This window comes from Ranitomeya variabilis, chromosome 7, assembly GCF_051348905.1.
Source record: "Ranitomeya variabilis isolate aRanVar5 chromosome 7, aRanVar5.hap1, whole genome shotgun sequence".
NCBI classification, from domain to species: domain Eukaryota; kingdom Metazoa; phylum Chordata; class Amphibia; order Anura; family Dendrobatidae; genus Ranitomeya; species Ranitomeya variabilis.
In genome coordinates, this window is record NC_135238.1 from 25,448,745 (window position 1) to 25,471,153 (window position 22,409).

The following is a 22,409-nucleotide window of genomic DNA, read 5'->3' on the forward strand; positions in this document are numbered from 1 at the left end:
ACCGTATACCGGGAACACCCCACAAGACCTGCCGTATACTGGGAACACCCCACAAGACCTGCCGTATACCGGGAACACCCCACAAGACCTGCCGTATACTGGGAACACCCCACAAGACCTGCCGTATACCAGGAACACCCCACAAAACCTGCCGTATACCGGGAACACCCCACAAGACCTGCCGTATACCGGGAACACCCCACAAGACCTGCCGTATACCGGGAACACCCCACAAGACCTGCCGTATACCGGGAACACCCCACAAGACCTGCCGTATACCAGGAACACCCCACAAGACCTGCCGTATACCGGGAACACCCCACAAGACCTGCCGTATACCGGGAACACCCCACAAGACCTGCCGTATGCCAGGAAAGGAACACCCCACAAGACCTGCCGTATACCAGGAACACCCCACAAGACCTGCCGTATACCGGAAACACCCCACAAGACCTGCCGTATACCGGGAACACCCCACAAGACCTGCCGTATACCGGGAACACCCCACAAGACCTGCCGTATACCAGGAACACCCCACAAGACCTGCCATATACCGGGAACACCCCACAAGAACCGCCGTATATCGGGAACACCCCACAAGACCTGCCGTATACCGGGAACATTCCACAAGACCTGCCGTATACCAGGAACACCCCACAAAACCTGCCGTATACCAGGAACGCCCCACAAGACCTGCCGTATACCGGAAACACCCCACAAGACCTGCCGTATACCGGGAACACCCCACAAGACCTGCCGTATACCGGGAACACCCCACAAGACCTGCCATATACCGGGAACACCCCACAAGACCTGCCGTATACCGGGAACACCCCACAAGACCTGCTGTATACCAGGAACATTCCACAAGACCTGCCGTATACCAGGAACACCCCACAAAACCTGCCGTATACCAGGAACACCCCACAAGACCTGCCGTATACTGGGAACACCCCACAAGACCTGCCGTATACCAGGAACATTCCACAAGACCTGCCGTATACCAGGAACACCCCAGAAGACCTGCCGTATACCGGGAACACCCCACAAGACCTGCCATATATACGGGAACACCCCACAAGAACCGCCGTATATCGGGAACACCCCACAAGACCTGCCGTATACCGGGAACACCCCACAAGACCTGCTGTATACCAGGAACATTCCACAAGACCTGCCGTATACCAGGAACACCCCACAAAACCTGCCATATACCAGGAACACCCCACAAGACCTGCTGTATACCGGGAACACTCCACAAGACCCGCCGTATATCGGGAACACCCCACAAGACCCGCCGTATATCGGGAACACCCCACAAGACCTGCTGTATACCGGGAACACCCCACAAGACCTGCCATATACAGGGAACACCCCATAAGACCTGCCGTATACCAGGAACATTCCACAAGACCTGCCGTATACCAGGAACACCCCACAAGACCTGCCGTATACCGGGAACACTCCACAAGACCCGCCGTATATCGGGAACACCCCACAAGACCCGCCGTATATCGGGAACACCCCACAAGACCTACCGTATACCGGGAACACCCCACAAGACCTGCTGTATACCGGGAACACCCCACAAGACCTGCCATATACAGGGAACACCCCACAAGACCATACCGGGAACACCCCACAAGACCTGCTGTATACCGGAACACCACACAAGACCTGCCGTATACCGGGAACACCCCACAAGACCTGCCGTATACTGGAAATACCACACAAGACCTGCTGTATACCGGGAACACCACACAAGACCTGTTATATACCGGGAACACCCCACAAGACCTGTCGTATACCGGGAACACCCCACAAGACCTGTCGTATACCGGGAACACCCCACAAGACCTGTCGTATACCGGGAACACCCCACAAGACCTGTCGTATACCGGGAACACCCCACAAGACCTGCTGTATACCGGGAACACCCCACAAGACCTGCCGTATACCGGGAACACCCCACAAGACCTGCTGTATACCGGGAACGCCCCACAAGACCTGCCGTATACCGGGAACACCCCACAAGACCTGCCGTATACCGGGAACACCCCACAAGACCTGCCGTATACCGGGAACACCCCACAAGACCTGCCGTATACCAGGAACACCCCACAAGACCTGCCGTATACCGGGAACACCCCACAAGACCTGCCGTATACCGGGAACACCCCACAAGACCTGCCGTATGCCAGGAAAGGAACACCCCACAAGACCTGCCGTATACCAGGAACACCCCACAAGACCCGCCGTATATCGGGAACACCCCACAAGACCTGCTGTATACCGGGAACACCCCACAAGACCTGCCATATACAGGGAACACCCCATAAGACCTGCCGTATACCAGGAACATTCCACAAGACCTGCCGTATACCAGGAACACCCCACAAGACCTGCCGTATACCGGGAACACTCCACAAGACCCGCCGTATATCGGGAACACCCCACAAGACCCGCCGTATATCGGGAACACCCCACAAGACCTACCGTATACCGGGAACACCCCACAAGACCTGCTGTATACCGGGAACACCCCACAAGACCTGCCATATACAGGGAACACCCCACAAGACCATACCGGGAACACCCCACAAGACCTGCTGTATACCGGAACACCACACAAGACCTGCCGTATACCGGGAACACCCCACAAGACCTGCCGTATACTGGAAATACCACACAAGACCTGCTGTATACCGGGAACACCACACAAGACCTGTTATATACCGGGAACACCCCACAAGACCTGTCGTATACCGGGAACACCCCACAAGACCTGTCGTATACCGGGAACACCCCACAAGACCTGTCGTATACCGGGAACACCCCACAAGACCTGTCGTATACCGGGAACACCCCACAAGACCTGCTGTATACCGGGAACACCCCACAAGACCTGCCGTATACCGGGAACACCCCACAAGACCTGCTGTATACCGGGAACGCCCCACAAGACCTGCCGTATACCGGGAACACCCCACAAGACCTGCCGTATACCGGGAACACCCCACAAGACCTGCCGTATACCGGGAACACCCCACAAGACCTGCCGTATACCAGGAACACCCCACAAGACCTGCCGTATACCGGGAACACCCCACAAGACCTGCCGTATACCGGGAACACCCCACAAGACCTGCCGTATGCCAGGAAAGGAACACCCCACAAGACCTGCCGTATACCAGGAACACCCCACAAGACCTGCCGTATACCGGAAACACCCCACAAGACCTGCCGTATACCGGGAACACCCCACAAGACCTGCCGTATACCGGGAACACCCCACAAGACCTGCCATATACCAGGAACACCCCACAAGACCTGCCATATACCGGAAACACCCCACAAGAACCGCCGTATATCGGGAACACCCCACAAGACCTGCCGTATACCGGGAACATTCCACAAGACCTGCCGTATACCAGGAACACCCCACAAAACCTGCCGTATACCAGGAACGCCCCACAAGACCTGCCGTATACCGGGAACACTCCACAAGACCCGCCGTATATCGGGAACACCCCACAAGACCTGCCGTATACCGGGAACACCCCACAAGACCTGCCATATACCGGGAACACCCCACAAGACCTGCCGTATACCGGGAACACCCCACAAGACCTGCTGTATACCAGGAACATTCCACAAGACCTGCCGTATACCAGGAACACCCCACAAAACCTGCCGTATACCAGGAACACCCCACAAGACCTGCCGTATACTGGGAACACCCCACAAGACCTGCCGTATACCAGGAACATTCCACAAGACCTGCCGTATACCAGGAACACCCCAGAAGACCTGCCGTATACCGGGAACACCCCACAAGACCTGCCATATATACGGGAACACCCCACAAGAACCGCCGTATATCGGGAACACCCCACAAGACCTGCCGTATACCGGGAACACCCCACAAGACCTGCTGTATACCAGGAACATTCCACAAGACCTGCCGTATACCAGGAACACCCCACAAAACCTGCCATATACCAGGAACACCCCACAAGACCTGCTGTATACCGGGAACACTCCACAAGACCCGCCGTATATCGGGAACACCCCACAAGACCCGCCGTATATCGGGAACACCCCACAAGACCTGCTGTATACCGGGAACACCCCACAAGACCTGCCATATACAGGGAACACCCCATAAGACCTGCCGTATACCAGGAACATTCCACAAGACCTGCCGTATACCAGGAACACCCCACAAGACCTGCCGTATACCGGGAACACTCCACAAGACCTGCCGTATACTGGGAACACCCCACAAGACCTACCGTATACCGGGAACACCCCACAAGACCTGCTGTATACCGGGAACACCCCACAAGACCTGCCATATACAGGGAACACCCCACAAGACCATACCGGGAACACCCCACAAGACCTGCTGTATACCGGAACACCACACAAGACCTGCCGTATACCGGGAACACCCCACAAGACCTGCCGTATACTGGAAATACCACACAAGACCTGCTGTATACCGGGAACACCACACAAGACCTGTTATATACCGGGAACACCCCACAAGACCTGTCGTATACCGGGAACACCCCACAAGACCTGTCGTATACCGGGAACACCCCACAAGACCTGTCGTATACCGGGAACACCCCACAAGACCTGTCATATACCGGGAACACCCCACAAGACCTGCTGTATACCGGGAACACCCCACAAGACCTGCCGTATACCGGGAACACCCCACAAGACCTGCTGTATACCGGGAACACCACACAGGACCTGCCTTATACCAGGAACATTCCACAAGACCTGCCGTGTTGGAGATGCTCTGACCCAGTCATCTAAATTTCACACTTTGGCCTTAGTCGCAGTAGACCAGATCCTTACATTTGCCCATTTTTCCTGCTTCCAACACATCAACTTCAAGAATGGGAGATATACATTATTTTGACTATATTATTTATAAAAATTGGCTTTTTAACCTGATAGATCAGCGATTTACCTGAAATTTGTTGGAATGTCTATGTCCAGTGTCACCGGAGGCCTAGAAAAAAAACAAGAACATAACATTATATCATGATAAAAATAAATTCTAGAAAGAAGAAATCTGTTGCATCCTTTATAGGGCTGGAAATGACTTACTTGTCTGGGAAGAGCGGCACGTATAGAAGAATCAACAGGGACGCCCCTGCCAGGGTGGCAAGAGAGGATCGTAGCCAGGAGCTGAGCTGACAGAAGTTGCAGTACTGGACGATGGGGATCAGAAGAGCGGAGCACAGGAACATGGTGTACTGGAAAAAGTGCAGGGACAGATAATGACCACCAGAGGGCGACACACCACCACAATGATTAATAGCTGAACCCCCCCAGCTCCCTTTAAATAGACAATTACTTTCCACATTGACAGTCAACATCAGCCAGGACATGGGCGCTACATCCACTGTGTGATATGTATCTCTATATAGATAAAAAAAAAGAATGTGGCTCCTTTTAGATACTGCTTGGTACCACAAACCCCTTTAAGAGATTTTTTAGGTACAGAAAAAATCATGAAGACCTCCTTCTAAAAGCTAGAAGAGTGTTTGTACTTAGTTCTGCCAATAAAGCTAATTTGAATTTGAATTTGTGTTGGAATTTTAGCTCTGGAGGACCCGGCCTTTCCATGTATCCCATGAATGATCAGCTTGTAATACCATATTTGCCCTGCAGTGGCCGCTGTGCAGTCCGATAGTCACCTGGAGACGATCGGCAGCGATCAACGGATTGGAAAGTGATTTCCAATATTAAAGGAGCTGTTGTGATTAGACATCCCCTTTAAGGTGGCGATACACAGTGAAATATGAATTGGACTTACGGTAATTGGAATTAGAATAATGGCATGGCTCTTTAAAAAAAAAAATTGGAAAAGTCTTGTTTTGGATCTGTTGTATATCTGTTGTGTGCCGTGTATGGCTGAGAAACGCACAACCTCACAGTTCCCATCGCAAATTTTTTTTTCCATAATTTATAAGATTGTGTCTAATGAACATTAATGGGAAAGGCCTGGGAACCATGAGTGGAGGGGATGGATCTGGGGGGCAGACGGATGTTTCCAGGCAGTTTTGTTAATGAAAGAACATTTCCAGTAGAACAATTTCCATTTTCCGATGATTAAACCTTTGGCGCTGATTCTTGGCAATCAGGATTCATGGCAATTAGATTAAATTGTGGGGAGACCGCCGGTTCCATATCGACAGCGGGGTCCGACCTTTCCCGTCTCTCACAGACCAACGTCTGTTCTGGTACAATGTCCAGGGGGAAAACACAAGGTGATAATAGTGGTCAGGTATCCGGGAAAAAGAGGAAATCTGATCAATCTATCGAGTTTATCTATTTATCTATCATCTAGAAAAAGACTCGTGGAGCAGAACAATGAGAAAAATAACGGCGGGTGTGAGGCAAAAGCAAAAGGATCATTAATTAGCCCATATGGTCATCTATCTATCTATCTATCTATCTATCTATCTATCTATCTATCTATCTATCTATCATCTATTATCTATCTAATATCTATCTATCTATTATCTATGTTATCTATTTATCTATTATCTATCTATCTACTGTATCTATCTATTATCTATCATCTATCTGTCTATCTATCTATCTAATATCTATCTATCTATTATCTATCTATCTATTATCTATGTTATCTATTTATCTATTATCTATCTATCTACTGTATCTATCTATTATCTATCATCTATCTGTCTATCTATCTATCTATCTATCTATCTATCTATCATCTGTTATCTATCTATCATCTATTATCTATCTAATATCTATCTATCTATTATCTACAGGTCCTTCTCAAAAAATTAGCATATAGTGTTAAATTTCATCATTTACCATAATGTAATGATTACAATTAAACTTTCATATATTATAGATTCATTATCCACCAACTGAAATTTGTCAGGTCTTTTATTGTTTTAATACTGATGATTTTGGCATACAACTCCTGATAACCCAAAAAACCTGTCTCAATAAATTAGCATATCAAGAAAAGGTTCTCTAAACGACCTATTACCCTAATCTTCTGAATCAACTAATTAACTCTAAACACATGCAAAAGATACCTGAGGCTTTTAAAAACTCCCTGCCTGGTTCATTACTCAAAACCCCCATCATGGGTAAGACTAGCGACCTGACAGATGTCAAGAAGGCCATCATTGACACCCTCAAGCAAGAGGGTAAGACCCAGAATTAAATTTCTCAACAAATAGGCTGTTCCCAGAGTGCTGTATCAAGGCACCTCAATGGTAAGTCTGTTGGAAGGAAACAATGTGGCAGAAAACGCTGTACAACGAGAAGAGGTGACCGGACCCTGAGGAAGATTGAGGAGAAGGACCGATTCCAGACCTTGGGGAACCTGAGGAAGCAGTGGACTGAGTCTGGTGTGGAAACATCCAGAGCCACCGTGCACAGGCGTGTGCAGGAAATGGGCTACAGGTGCCGCATTCCCCAGGTAAAGCCACTTTTGAACCATAAACAGCGGCAGAAGCGCCTGACCTGGGCTACAGAGAAGCAGCACTGGACTGTTGCTAAGTGGTCCCAAGTACTTTTTTCTGATGAAAGCAAATTTTGCATGTCATTCGGAAATCAAGGTGCCAGAGTCTGGAGGAAATCTGGGGAGAAGGAAATGCCAAAATGCCTGAAGTCCAGTGTCAAGTACCCACAGTCAGTGATGGTGTGGGGTGCCATGTCAGCTGCTGGTGTTGGTCCACTGTGTTTCATCAAGGGCAGGGTCAATGCAGCTAGCTATCAGGAGATTTTGGAGCACTTCATGCTTCCATCGGCTGAAATGCTTTATGGAGATGAAGATTTCATTTTTCAGCACGACCTGGCACCTGCTCACAGTGCCAAAACCACTGGTAAATGGTTTACTGACCATGGTATTACTGTGCTCAATTGGCCTGCCAACTCTCCTGACCTGAACCCCATAGAGAATCTGTGGGATATTGTGAAGAGAAAGTTGAGAGACGCAAGACCCAACACTCTGGATGAGCTTAAGGCCGCTATTGAAGCATCCTGGGCCTCCATAACATCTCAGCAGTGTCACAGGCTGATTGCCTCCATGCCACGCCGCATTGAAGCAGTCATTTCTGCCAAAGGATTCCCGACCAAGTATTGAGTGCATAACTGAACATTATTATTGGATGGTTTTTTTGTTTGTTATTAAAAAACACTTTTATTTGATTGGACGGTTGAAATATGCTAATTTATTGAGACAGGTTTTTTGGGTTATCAGGAGTTGTAGGCCAAAATCATCAGTATTAAAACAATAAAAGACCTGACAAATTTCAGTTGGTGGATAATGAATCTATAATATATGAAAGTTTAATTGTAATCATTACATTATGGTAAATAATGAAATTTAACACTATATGCTAATTTTTTTAGAAGGACCTGTATGTTATCTATTTATCTATTATCTATCTATCTACTGTATCTATCTATTATCTATCATCTATCTATCTATCTAGTACTTACATATCCATCTATCTATCTATCATCTATCTATTATCTATCATCTATCTATTATCCATCTATCTATTATCTATCCATTATCTATTTATTATCTATCTATTATCCATCTATCTATTATGTATCTATTCTCTATCTATTATCTATCTATCTATCAATCACATATATATGCATTTATCTAATATTTTATCTATGTTTTATATTTCTATGTTTCTATATATTACACATCTATCTATTCATTGTATATCTATTAAATATCTATTTTATTTACCTATGAATTCCATATCTATCTATTTATACCTCTATGTCCTATCTTTTTATCTTTCTCCCTATCTATCAGTCCCACAGTGGCTATGCGGGTCTCAGTGGTAGTATTTGCAGATTGGGCCCCGCAGTCAGGGGTGCCACTTCCAACTGTACCCGAGTTCCCAGGACACATATACAACTGCTAAGCTTTGGTAGACCAGGGAGCCTATGGCCATGTCTTGTAAGCATCGCTGCTGGCCATGTCTGCAGCAGCACTTGATCTGCCCAGCTTCTTCACTAGTACCCTCCTTGTCATTGCAGTCAGGGGAATTGTGCAAGGTAGTAGAATTCTCCAAATTGAGGTTGCTTCATCACCAAAAGCCAAGAGGAACAGCCCATCAACATAGTCCTTTATTTTCCACCATGCTATATTTTCTTTAATGGAAAGTTGTGTAATACCAATGGATGCACATACTAGAGTGCAATATCCAATGCAGCTTCTATGGGAAGCCTGGAGAGAGAAGATCGGTCCCATCCTATCCTCTGAACCGCGGAAGGACTCCAGAGATACGAGAAGGGGGACTTGAGTCATGGAAACAGAATAAGAAATTAAACTCCTTGGTCTAAGGTGACATTTTGACATTACCCAACATCTTAAGGGGATGGAGCATGGTATTCCTTGCTATGGGCCCTGTGTTCCCTATGTGGGCCCCTGGGTCAATATTTGTGTAAGAGACCGTATTCATACATGGGCGTTGGTATAGAAGTCCTGGGTCAAGTAGGAGAAGACGACAGCTGCAGGGAGAGACACAAGCACAGTGCCAATCAGATGGCGTGGAAGCCAACCAGAGATCATCTCCAGGAGCCGCCTGGTACACAGGAACATGTCCTCTAGGTAGAATGCCATCCTACAATGTGTGCAGAAGAAACGGGATCAAGCAATTAAAGCTTTGCGTCACTTTTAACGTAAATATAAATTTGCATATCTCCACCCACGAGGATCTATTTAATTGACTTTTGACCTACCTGATGGAAACAAGCAAGGAGAGGAATCCCAGGAGGCCACAGATGGCTAGCACCACAAGTGCCGGTGTCGGGGGATATACAGGCACCGTACCCGGCTTCAAGAAGCAAGTGATGGACAGGAGGGCGAATATAAAAAACGAGAGGAACACATCAAGCAAGGAGCTGAATGTGGCACTGGCAAATGTCTTCACCGGAGCCATGCGCATCACCTGGAGGCAAATCATAAAAACATGACTGAAAGAGTCATATCCTATATAGATCATTGCCAAACGTGCAAATTAATAGCATCTTTAGGTTGCGCAAACTACTACCTCCTCCTGGTAGCTCGCTCGATATGAGGTTTCCAGCTCCTTGTCTTGAAAGTTCAGGCTCCAGCGGTTAATGGGCGGCTTGAAGAAGTAATCCTTCATTAAGCTGGAAGGAAAGAATTGGACAAAGTGAGACGTCTTTGATGTGTTAAGAGATTATCTGCAGTCTTGCCTCTTACCACACTATCTACGCTTTTATATAGTTTTTTACATAATTTTTAAGTTTTGTTCTTATTAATCTGTCTCTTTTATGACGTAGTTACATTCTCCTTCATTAACCTCTTTCCAGTTCTTGGAGACCTTCCTTATCTTAGACAGTTAGTCGTTCCTAGACCAATGTGTCTTCCATGTTAGGGCATGTTGGGTTAGGCTATGGGTTGAACTAGATGGACTTAAAGTCTTCCTTCAACCTTAATAATTAATAACCATGTTAATAACTTCCTTTACTGTCAGTTTTCTTAGAGTCTTATATTTAGTATCTTTTTGGAGATCTTCCCTCTAGCTGTTAATATACTACATTCCTAATTCATTAAGAAGTGCAGATGCTGCTGTGATCACATGGCTCTACCAACTAGTAAGCTCCATCTACAGAGACGGAGAAGAGCTTGCCATCGTTCTATCTCTATCTATTTATTATTATTATTATTTATTTATATAGCACCATTAATACCATGGTGCTGTACATGAGAAGGGGGTTACATACAGGGTTATAGATATCGTTTACAGTAAACAAATATACAAAGACAGACTGGTACAGAGGGGAGAGGAACCTGTCCTTGCGGACTTACATTCTATGTTATAATGGGGAAGAGACAGAAGATCGGGGGTGCGGCAGCTCTGGTGGTGGTGAGGCGGCAGCTCTGGTGGTAGTGAGGCGGCAGCTCGGGTGGTGGTGAGACGGCAGCTCGGGTGGTGGTGAGACGGCAGCTCGGGTGGTGGTGAGATGGCAGTTTGGGTGGTGGTGAGGCGGCAGCTCTGGTGGTGGTGAGACGGCAGCTCGGGTGGTGGTGAGACGGCAGTTCGGGTGGTGGTGAGGCGGCAGCTCTGGTGGTGGTGAGACGGCAGCTCTGGTGGTGGTGAGGCGGCAGCACGGGTTGTGGTGAGGCGGCAGCTCGGGTGGTGGTGAGACGGCAGCTCGTGTGGTGGTGAGACGGCAGCTCGGGTGGTGGTGAGACGGCAGCTCTGGTGGTGGTGAGACGGCAGCTCTGGTGGTGGTGAGACGGCAGCTCTGGTGGTGGTGGGGCGGCAGCTCTGGTGGTGGTGAAGTGGCAGCAGCTTGGGTGGTTGGTGAGGCGGCAGCTCCGGTGGTGGCGAGGCGACAGAATGGTTATTGCAGGCTGTAGGCTTTCTTGAAGAGATGGGTTTTCAGGTTCCGTCTGAAGGATCCGAGGGTGGTGGATAGTCGGACGTGTTGAGGCGTGGAATTCCAGAGGATGGGGGATATACGGGAGAAGTCTTGGAGGCGGTTGTGTGAGGAACGAATAAGTGCAGAGGAGAGTAGGAGGTCTTGGGAGGATCGAAGATTACGTGAGGGAAGATATTGGGAGGTTAGTTCAGAGATATAGGGAGGGGGCAGGTTGTGGATGAGTTTGTAGATCAGTGTTAGTAGTTTGAATTGGATTAGTTGGGGAATTGGGAGCCAGTGGAGGGATTTGCAGAGGGGTGAAACAGGGGAGTAGCGAGAAGAGCGGGGGATTAGCTGGGCAGCAGAGTTGAGGACAGACTGGAGTGGTGCAAGAGAGTTAGCGGGGAGGCCACAGAGGAGGGTGTTGCAGTAATCGAGGAGGGAGATGATGAGGGCATGCACAAGAGTTTTGTTAGATTGTGGGCTGAGGAAGGGACGACTTCTGGCAATATTTTTGAGTTGAAGGCGACAGGAGGTGGCAAGAGTTTGGATGTGCGGTTTGAAGGACAGTGCAGAGTCAAGAGTTACTCCGAGGCAGCGGATTTCAGGTGCGGGATAGATCTATCACCTATCTATCTATCTATTATCTATCTATCAATTTATCCATCCATCCATCCATTTCACCAATCAGCAGGGAGGAAGTAAAGGTCTGCAGTAATTTAAATCTGCTACTATTCTGCCACCTATTGAAGCGAATGAAGCTAGCTAGGAATAGTGGATTCCAGAAGCGACGCTTTAATAAAAACGAGACTAATTTACCTGTCTTCTTTAATAACCTCCACAAAGTGAGCGTCAGTCTTCTCTCTGATGTTTTTGAAGCGGAGAGGGAGGAGAGCGGACTGATCCATACTGACTCCACACCAGCGACCCTTTTCTTGAAGCATCTCGTACAAGGACGCCTGGCTGTTGTTCAAGGTATCTTCTGGAGGAGGGCTTAGAAGTCCATTCTGGGTTTTTACATGACGTCCGATGGCTGTGGGCTGTGTAAGAGGAATGGGGGGGATCTTTTTGTTAACAGGGTAGGAGAATCTGATATTTGCTCATTTAAAGTCTATCCCCACTCAACACCGAATAACTCAGTGAAACCCATTTTCACGGCAACTAATATTATATGGGGGTCAGGAAGCTGAGATAGGTGGAGCTGTTAGGGTAGATTCTCCTGCAATTTAAAAGTCATTAATATAATATATTTCCCTTACCCGGGTGCCCCCTCCTTTCCATTCTTCTGGGGTACCATTTACAGCGGACGTTCCTTCCTCCACTCCATCTCGGACTCCAGTTTCTCCACAAGAAGGACAGCTCTGCCAATAAACAACAATAAAATATATCAATATAATGTAATTTTTTTTATTAAATCTACTTATAACATATCTTTATGGGAATTGGTGTCCTACCACCACTTCTTCCCTATACAAAAGAGTTAAATGATAAAATTCTAACTGCCTGTAGCCACCACTAGAGGGAGCTCACTGCATATGGGTTTATGCCAGGAAGTCAAAGGGACTTGTAAAAATATGTATGCTTCCCCTAGTGGTGGCGGTAAATCAACCAAGAGGTAGTTCAGTGCAAAGGTCCATCTCACCATGGGACTCTTAGACAATCACATCAGCCTCCGTGGAAGGAACCTGTCAGGAGGGTGTGAAGATCTGGAGCTAGACGGTCACGTCGGGTAATGAATCGCAGGTCTTCTTTAGAGATGGTGTGAGTTGTGTCTCATATTAAATGGATTTAATTTCTTCTGGTGCTAAAGAAGTTAACGACTCTATGCTGGCAAGAAACATGCAGATCCATTTCAGCTGCTTCTGATCTGGTCATTACTTCTTCCTATAAAAACTGGTTAGACCTTCTTGTCCCTGCCAGTGAAAGATTCGTCTTCCTGTGCTGCATGCTAAAGCTAAGTGGTTGGAGTAGAGTTGTTATAGAGGTATTCTGTGGTTTGCTGTAGTACGTGTGTGTTTATTTCCTGGTCTCTGTTCCCATTTAGTTTATTCCTCCCTGTCCCTATCCCCCTCCCAGAAGTTAACGACTCTTTCTATACTGGCCAGAAACATGCAGATTCATTTCAGCTGCTTCTGATCTGGTCATTACCTCTTCCTATAAAAACTGGTCAGACCTTCTTGTCCCTGCCAGTGAAAGATTTGTCTTCCTGTGCTGTGTGCTAAAGCTAAGTGCTTGGAGTAGAGTTGTTGTAGAGGTGTTCTGTGGTTTGCTGTAGTACGTGAGTGTTTATCTCCTGGTCCATGGTCCCATTTAGTTTATTCCTCCCTGTCCCTATCCTCCTCCCTATTGTTGGTTAGTGCTTTTGTATGATAGAGGTTTTCTGTTTTCCCTGTTTTGCCTTTGTGTCTTGTTTACATTACATTTCTGTTCCATGCTTCATGGGGTGGGGGAGGGAATAGATCAGAGTTTAACAGGAACATAGTAAGGTCAGAGACTCAGGCCTCTCTACCTTCAAGAGTACCCTAGGGACAGGGATTGTTAAGGTCCCAGTTCCAGGGACAGTTTGAGTCCCCCTTCCTTACCGAAGACCATCACAGTGTGACAGAACCCTAATGCCTAAAATGTAAATTCTACATAAATAGCATAGAAATAGGCAAAATCTAAAAACTGTAAAACTATCTCTTTGGGACAGAATTTACATAAACCGTACCCCATTCATATTTATGGCTTTTTTTCTGATAAACTACACAATTCTGCCATCCAGTGCACTGATAATACAGACACACGATGCCTAAAAAAGCTAGTGATGAAGTCCCAACAAGAAAGGCACAAAAAAAATCCAACTTGTTCCGACTTTTCTGCGACTTGCATGTGGCGATCGCAGTGTCCTGGGAGTCGCAATCTGACCCCACTATGACACCGTACAGTCCAAAATGTGACGTGCGCTCATGTCGCACAGCTCTGCGCAGGAGGCCTGGGGACATTAATAGATTGGGATTGAATGTGAGCCTCATTAAGGCTGCTCTGCCTCTCACACCCATCGGGAGAAGGGCCCGGGGGTGCCGCCATTAATTGCTGCTAATGAGGACAAGGGGTGGCAGGGGGATTGCTCCTGGGGACAATCCTTAACATCCCACAGAGATCAAACCATTAACGCTTTCCTACCAGCCGGAGATGTCAGATGACATGTGCGTCATTAACCCTCTATGTCCAAGGATCACTTTTTTCTAAATAACCCGATATTTCTGCGATTCACATACTGCACAGATATACTGTAATTACCCACCTTGAGTCTTTCCACGTGAGAGCAATGGAGAAGAGAGTCACTGGCACTGTCAGCGAAGAGACCCCCCACGCCATGAGGGGTCTGGGAGCCACTGCCGGGGTCTGATCCCTCCTGTAATGGCAGCAAGGTCTGGGAGCAGCTGCAGCTCGGCACACGAGGTCTGCGCCCAGAGATCAGGAAGGTCTTTAGGCCTGAGGGGACAGGGGACATTACAGTCACTAAACCATCTGTGTAATCCCATCAGCCGCTGCCGCGGTATGGGGACTGCACGTCATTATGGCTGCACTGATGCCAAAATTATGGGGGCACTATGGTTGTCACTGATATAGGCACATATTGGATGGTGTTAAATAGGGACTATAGAAAGCTCTGTTATGGGGCACTATGGCTAGCTCTGTTATGGGGGCACTATGGCTAGCTCTGTTATAGAGGCACTATGGCTAGCTCTGTTATAGGGGCACTATGGTTAGCTCTGTTATAAAGGCACTATGGTTAGCTCTGTTATGGGGGCACTATGGCTAGCTCTGTTATGGGGGCACTATGGTTAGCTCTGTTATAGGGGCACTATGGTTAGCTCTGTTATGGGGGCACTATGGCTAGCTCTGTTATAGGGGCACTATGGCTAGCTCTGTTATAAAGGCACTATGGTTAGCTCTGTTATAGGGGCACTATGGTTAGCTATGTTATGGAGGCACTATGGCTAGCTCTGTTATGGGGCACTATGGTTAGCTCTGTTATAGGGGCACTATGGCTAGCTCTGTTATAGGGGCACTATGGCTAGCTCTGTTATGGAGGCACTATGGTTAGCTCTGTTATGGAGGCACTATGGCTAGCTCTGGTATAGGGGCACTATGGCTAGCTCTGTTATGGAGGCACTATGGCTAGCTCTGTTATGGAGGCACTATGGCTAGCTCTGTTATGGAGGCACTATGGTTAGCTCTGGTATAGGGGCACTATGGTTAGCTCTGTTATGGAGGCACTATGGCTAGCTCTGGTATAGGGGCACTATGGCTAGCTCTGTTATGGAGGCACTATGGCTAGCTCTGTTATGGAGGCACTATGGCTAGCTCTGTTATGGAGGCACTATGGTTAGCTCTGGTATAGGGGCACTATGGTTAGCTCTGTTATGGAGGCACTATGGCTAGCTCTGGTATGGAGGCACTATGGTTAGCTCTGTTATGGGGGCACTATGGTTAGCTCTGTTATGGAGGCACTATGGCTAGCTCTGGTATGAAGGCACAATGGCTACCTCTGGTATTGGGGCACTATGGCTAGCTCTGTTATGGAGGCATATGGCTATCTCTGTTATGGAGGCACTATGGCTACTCTGTTATGGAGGCACTATGGCTAGCTCTGCTATAGGGGCATATGGTTAGCTCTGTTATGGAGGCACTATGGCTAGCTCTGTTATGGAGGCACTATGGCTAGCTCTATTATAGGGGCACTATGGCTAGCTCTGTTATAAGGGTATATGGCTAGCTCTGTTATGGGGCACTATGGCTAGCTCGGTTATAGAGGAACTGTGGTGGTCACGTTTCTGGGGACACTGTGTAACTAATTCTGTACTGTTGGACGCTGTAATGCCAGGGTCAGCATCTGATGGCCGCCCCTCGGTGCACGGTGTGTGCTCTGCCTTTGGCCATGGCGAGCGTGTCCCGTACTCCCTGTCCTTCCATGACTATCACATGTTTTTCTCTTCGCAGACGCAGACTTGGCATCAGACATGTGCTGTGTGACCCGTCGTTTTACTCCTTGCATGATAAACTAATTATCTTGAGAATTACCCACAACTTTATTAATAACGCAGAATCTCGCCAGCCATCACATACCAGCACCGACCCTGCCATACATTGCGAGCCTTGTAAACCAGAACAGCTGCAGTAAAAATACAACCTCAGCTATGAGGGTGCGTGCGAATGTGAGGCACAAAAATGCACATACAGTAAACGATGGGGCAGCAGCTGTGCAAGGGGCGAGCGATGGCGTGCAGTGCCCCCAATGAGCAGCAGGTGGCAGCACACATACTAGGGACGGTGCATTGTCTCCTGCAGCATTTGCCAGGATCTGGCTGATCATCTGGGGTCATAAACACAGAATTATTTCCTTTATTTTCAAGAATTTAGACCTTTATTTATGGCTTATCATGACTGCAGTGGCACACATTAACCCTTTTTTTTTCATTTAATACCCCAGGGGACTTGAACCTGCGACCCGTTCCTTATATTTTATATTCTGGATCATTTTCGTTCATTTAAAAAAAATATGGTTGTCATAAATAGACAATCCCTTTAAATTTATCCTAGTGTGTTATACATAGGCAGATTACATTAAAGGTCTGCTGTAAGTGGGTACAATCTCCGTACTGTGCTATGGAGTGAGTTGGCGCCATAAAAAGAGCAGGAGAAAAAAAAAGGCACATAATATGCAATAAAAACACAATAGGTATATATAATAATACATATATATATATATATTGATCAACAATGCAAAAATATACAGCAACCTTGTAAACATCCCCCCCCCCCCCCCCCCCGCATTAACTATGCCTCATTGAAATTCCCCTTTAAGGCAAGTCTGCCCAACTGGAGCCCCTGAGACGGAGCCTTTAAAGGGAACCTGTCACCTGAATTTGGCGGGACCAGTTTTGGGTCATATGGGCGGGGTTTTCGGGTGTTTGATTCACCCTTTCCTTACCCGCTGGCTGCATGCTGGCCGCAATATTGGATTGAAGTTCATTCTCTGTCCTCCGGAGTACACGCCTGCGCAAGGCAATATTGCGGCCAGCATGCAGCCAGCGGGTAAGGAAAGGGTGAATCAAACACCCGAAAACCCCGCCCATATGACCCAAAACTGGTCCCGCCAAATTCAGGTGACAGGTTCCCTTTAAAGCGTCCGTTCTGGCCCACCCTCTTCCCTGAAAGCTCGATAGATTATAATAGATGACATCATGTTTCCAAGGGTATTCATCCCTCGATTACATACTCAGAAGTGAAATGCAGCCGACACTATGGAAAAACCTGGACCGCACTGCCCGCGGCGGTGCCGATATCTCAAAATGCATCTCTGTATTACAGCACAGGGACCCTCAGTCCTTCCCATTTATGCGGTATAATTCTACATTTTCCTGGCTTAAAGGTAAATCTAGGATTATTTAAATATGTTATTTTTTTTTACCCGATGTAAATGCCGCCATTCTCCTGAATCCGGCGTTGTTTTTCTTTTGTTCCTGCGCCTCTCCGTTCCCGAGATATCGCCCTTTCTTCCCAGCATGTAAATTTAGTCTTGTTGGCCAAGTGGTCGTGGTCTTCATCCCTCCTATGTGGGCGTCGTCTTCAGTCCCACGCCTACTTGGCTAAGAAGACTTGAATTATATACAGGGAGTAAGAGGCCATATCTCAGGAACGGAGAGGCGCAGGAACAAAAGAAAAACAACGCCGGATTCAGGAGAACAGCGGCATTTATGTCAGGTGGAAAGAATTACATATTTATTGAGAGCGATAAATCTTATTTAAGACTCTAATTATTTTGAAGCCATTCACGTTACTAGGCCAAAGCCTTAGTTCAAGCCCATGCCTGGAAACAATGGTTGCATCTAGGTTTGTATACGACTGTACCTTTTTACTGACAGCAATCAATTATCTTCAAGATTTAGGAAAAATCTTCTCTTCAGAAAATAGCTGATTTTTTTTTAACATAAGACCAGTCCTCAGGCGGCCATATTTTCTGTCCCATTACTTGATGTCACATGAGGGGAGTCATGGTCAGATAAACTACAAAGCTGTTTATGAAGTCACTGATCCTGAGTTACAGCCTGTACTATACTTCAGAGCTGCATTCACAGTACTGGAGTTGCTGACTCTTTCCAATAAGAACAAGCAGAATAGTGAGTGCAGCTCTGAGGTATAATACGGGATGTTACTCAGGATCAGTACTGTAATGTATGTACACAGTGACTGCACCAGCAGAATAGTGAGTGCAGCTCTGGAGTATAATACAGGATGTAACTCAGGATCAGTAATGTAATGTATGTACACAGTGACTGCACCAGCAGAATAGTGAGTGCAGCTCTGGGGTATAATACAGGATGTAACTCAGGATCAGTAATGTAATGTATGTACACAGTGACTGCACCAGCAGAATAGTGAGTGCAGCTCTGGGGTATAATACAGGATGTAACTCAGGATCAGTAATGTAATGTATGTACACAGTGACTCCACCAGCAGAATAGTGAGTGCAGCTCTGGGGTATAATACAGGAGGTAACTCAGGATCAGTAATGTAATGTATGGTACACAGTGACTGCACCAGCAGAATAGTGAGTGCAGCTCTGGGGTATAATACGGGATGTAACTCAGGATCAGTAATGTAATGTATGTACACAGTGACTCCACCAGCAGAATAGTGAGTGCAGCTCTGGGGTATAATACAGGATGTAACTCAGGATCAGTAATGTAATATATGTACACAGTGACTGCACCAGCAGAATAGTGAGTGCAGCTCTGGGGTATAATACAGGATGTAACTCAGGATCAGTAATGTAATATATGTACACAGTGACTGCACCAGCAGAATAGTGAGTGCAGCTCTGGGGTATAATACAGGATGTAACTCAGGATCAGTAATGTAATGTATGTACACAGTGACTGCACCAGCAGAATAGTGAGTGCAGCTCTGGAGTATAATACAGGATGTAACTCAGGATCAGTAATGTATGTATGTACACAGTGACTCCACCAGCAGAATAGTGAGTGCAGCTCTGGGGTATAATACAGGATGTAACTCAGGATCAGTAATGTAATGTATGTACACAGTGACTGCACCAGCAGAATAGTGAGTGCAGCTCTGGGGTATAATACAGGATGTAACTCAGGAACAGCACAGGACAAGTACTTACAGAGATGACATACATTTTTGCATGATATTTTGTGTATCTGTCATGTATAATACCGCACTATGCATGTTCCGCTATATGACCAGTTGTGACTATGATGATGGGGGGGATCGCTCAGCCGGTGGTCTGTGAATTCCCTGTTATCGGCTCAGCTCTCCCTATATAGTAGGCTGTGAGCCATCTCTCTCTGTCCCCATGTGTTGTGCAGAGAAAGATACACAGCAACGCTGCCTTTTCTTGTGCCATGTCTATGGAGTCCTTTCATGTAAAGGAACGCGCAGTGCTGCCTAATCCCCCTCAGATTAACACACAATATCATATAAAACTCAGTAACACAGCGAAGTTTGTGTCTATTGTGCGTAGACTAGCAACTGTGCACGTCATCAGCCCACAAACCCGCCATTATAATGTGCCAGTCATCTGTACCTGGGAAGGAGACAAACAAGAAGCGCTTAAAGTGACAGTGCACCTGTAATTACCAGTCACTGAGAGGGGCGCCTCCCCGGATAGAGGGGGCCATTGTGATCGGCCAGACATTGGGGGCCATTTCTAACTAAGAGGCGGTTGATCACACCGGTCCATCCTTTTAAAAAAAAACTCTACTGGACTAATTGGTTCAAATCGGAGTTTAGGCCCATTCAACGCCCCCCTTCCAGGGACCACTAAAAATGGCTACTCATTAGTAATCGGCGGGGGGCTGCAGTCCCATTAGAGTGGCGGTGCTGATCCCAGCAGTCGGACCACGATAGAAAATAACTTATTTGTGAAGGGAATAACCCTTTCACGTAAAAAAAAAATGCAAGGAAATCACCACCAAGCTGCTGTTGATGGATCCGATTATTAATCCTTTCCTTCTAATGCTGCCAGTTATCTCAGGCAGTATTATAGGATAGGGAATAACTTCTTCTTTTTTGGGGGGAAGAATATCCCTTTCATGTAAAGAAAAAAAAAAAAAAATGATGCATGAAAATCATCAACAAGCTGCTGTTGATGGATCCTATTGTCAATCTTATCCTTCGAATGCAGGCAGTACTGTAGACAGTGAAAGGAACAAGTAGAAGTTGGTATGCACACTTGTGCTCCGTTCAAGAGGTGGTTGCAGAAACCCAATTTTAGGAACGCTGGATGGATGGATGGACCCCCATTGATCAGCACATTATCCCCCTATCCTATGAATAGAGGATAACTTTTTTTTTTTTTTAGGAATATCCCTTTTATGTAAAAAAAAAATATAGATGGAAATCATCAACAAGCTGCTGTTGATGGATCTGATTGTTATTTTTTTCCTTGTAATGCTGCACGTGACGATGATTTCTTTATTTCCCAGAATCTCTTCAGTATCTTCTGATCACTATGGCAGACAACTAGGCGATTGCACTAAGTTTAGGTCATAGCAATTGCTACTTAAGCAATTTTCTAAGTATTTTTCATCAGAGGCATTAACTTAATGGTTCTCCTCTAAACCCTTCGGCTTTTGAGTTTTTAGCATCTTTTAGTCTTTTTTTTTTTTTTAGACATTCAGACATGTTTAAAGATTTATGGACAACAGATGTGACTTTTTCTGGGCAAAGCTTTATTTCATGGCTATTCATCATGGAGCGAAGAAGTTTCTGTTGTATCCAGTGGAAAGAAAAGTGAAACAATAAAGCCTGATGGCATAGCCAGGATCGGTGTATACTTAAAATATCAGACTGTTCTTTTTTGGATTTTCTATACTGTAAATATCGCCATACAGTGCTCATATAATACCAACATACAGTGAACCGAACAAGGTGATCTAATAATACTGCTAAGCACCACTAAAAACTACTGCTGTACAACTAAAGGCGGATTTATATATCATACAGGACCTGTGGAAAAGTGGGACACACCAGTGCATTCAACCTGTTAACTACAGGCTTTGGTAAGGGTAGGTGAATATTACCCTTTATTTTCCATCAATACGTATTTTATTTGATCTGATCTAAATGACGATAGTTTCCTGAATTCGGCGATATCTTTCTTTTGTTTCTGCGCCTTTCCGTTCCTAAGATATTGCCCCTTATTCCCTGCATGTCTTGTTAGACAAAAAGGTGTGGTCTTCAACTATCCTCAGGGGCGTCTTCTTGTTTACCACGCCCTCTTGGCTACAAAGACTATATTTATGATAAGGTAAAAAAGGGCCATATCTCAGGAACGGAGAGGCGCAGGAAGAAAAGAAAAACAACGCCGGATTCAGGAGAACTGCGCCATTTACACCAGGTGAAAAACAAACAAATTTATATAGCAAGTGACAGGTCTTTTTTTTAAGGGGAAATTACTTTTTAAAGATTCCACTGGTTGTGAACTCCCAGATAGGAATATATAATAATGTATGTGAAATTATGCTGTCCCCGTATCTCAGTGCCGTGTCTATATACTGCACTTCTACTCCTTAGGCGGTATATACCACGTCAGATTTGCATTTAATGCATTCTGTCAGCAGCGGGTTGGCTGGAAAGACAGAGGTGACAGCTGAGAGCAGGCGAGGGCCTTGTGTCCCTGAGACCTGACGGTGTGAAAGGGACACTTGTGTCTTCATGTATATTTCACAAAGCTTAAACGTTCAGCAGATACATGAGTAATGAGGAGGGAGGGAATGGCACGGAGCCAAGGAGGAGTGGGCGAGAGGGAGAGAGATGCCGAAACAGAGGGACGAGGCTGGCAAGATGGGAGAAAGGAGAAGGAAAGAGAAGAGAAACGATCAGAAGAAGGTCAGATAGCAAAAAGTCACAGCTGTATTTATTGACTGGCATAGACCTAAACCATGCGAGGCCGGAGG

At 46.5% G+C, this 22,409-nt stretch overlaps 1 protein-coding gene across 1 annotated transcript in view; it reads right to left on the minus strand.

Annotated features, from left to right (window-relative positions):
- The window catches only part of ADCY9 (adenylate cyclase 9), a 72,533-nt gene that overhangs the window by 11,919 nt on the left and 38,205 nt on the right, over positions 1 to 22,409 (minus strand). Inside the window, exons 2-9 of the mRNA XM_077274606.1 lie at positions 14,720 to 14,910; positions 12,693 to 12,794; positions 12,253 to 12,473; positions 10,092 to 10,194; positions 9,781 to 9,989; positions 9,503 to 9,662; positions 5,128 to 5,276; positions 4,988 to 5,029 (exon numbers count right to left, since the gene is read on the minus strand). Of these exons, the coding sequence (XP_077130721.1) occupies positions 4,988 to 5,029; positions 5,128 to 5,276; positions 9,503 to 9,662; positions 9,781 to 9,989; positions 10,092 to 10,194; positions 12,253 to 12,473; positions 12,693 to 12,794; positions 14,720 to 14,910 (1,177 nt within the window). The remainder of the gene's footprint in view (positions 1 to 4,987; positions 5,030 to 5,127; positions 5,277 to 9,502; positions 9,663 to 9,780; positions 9,990 to 10,091; positions 10,195 to 12,252; positions 12,474 to 12,692; positions 12,795 to 14,719; positions 14,911 to 22,409) is intronic.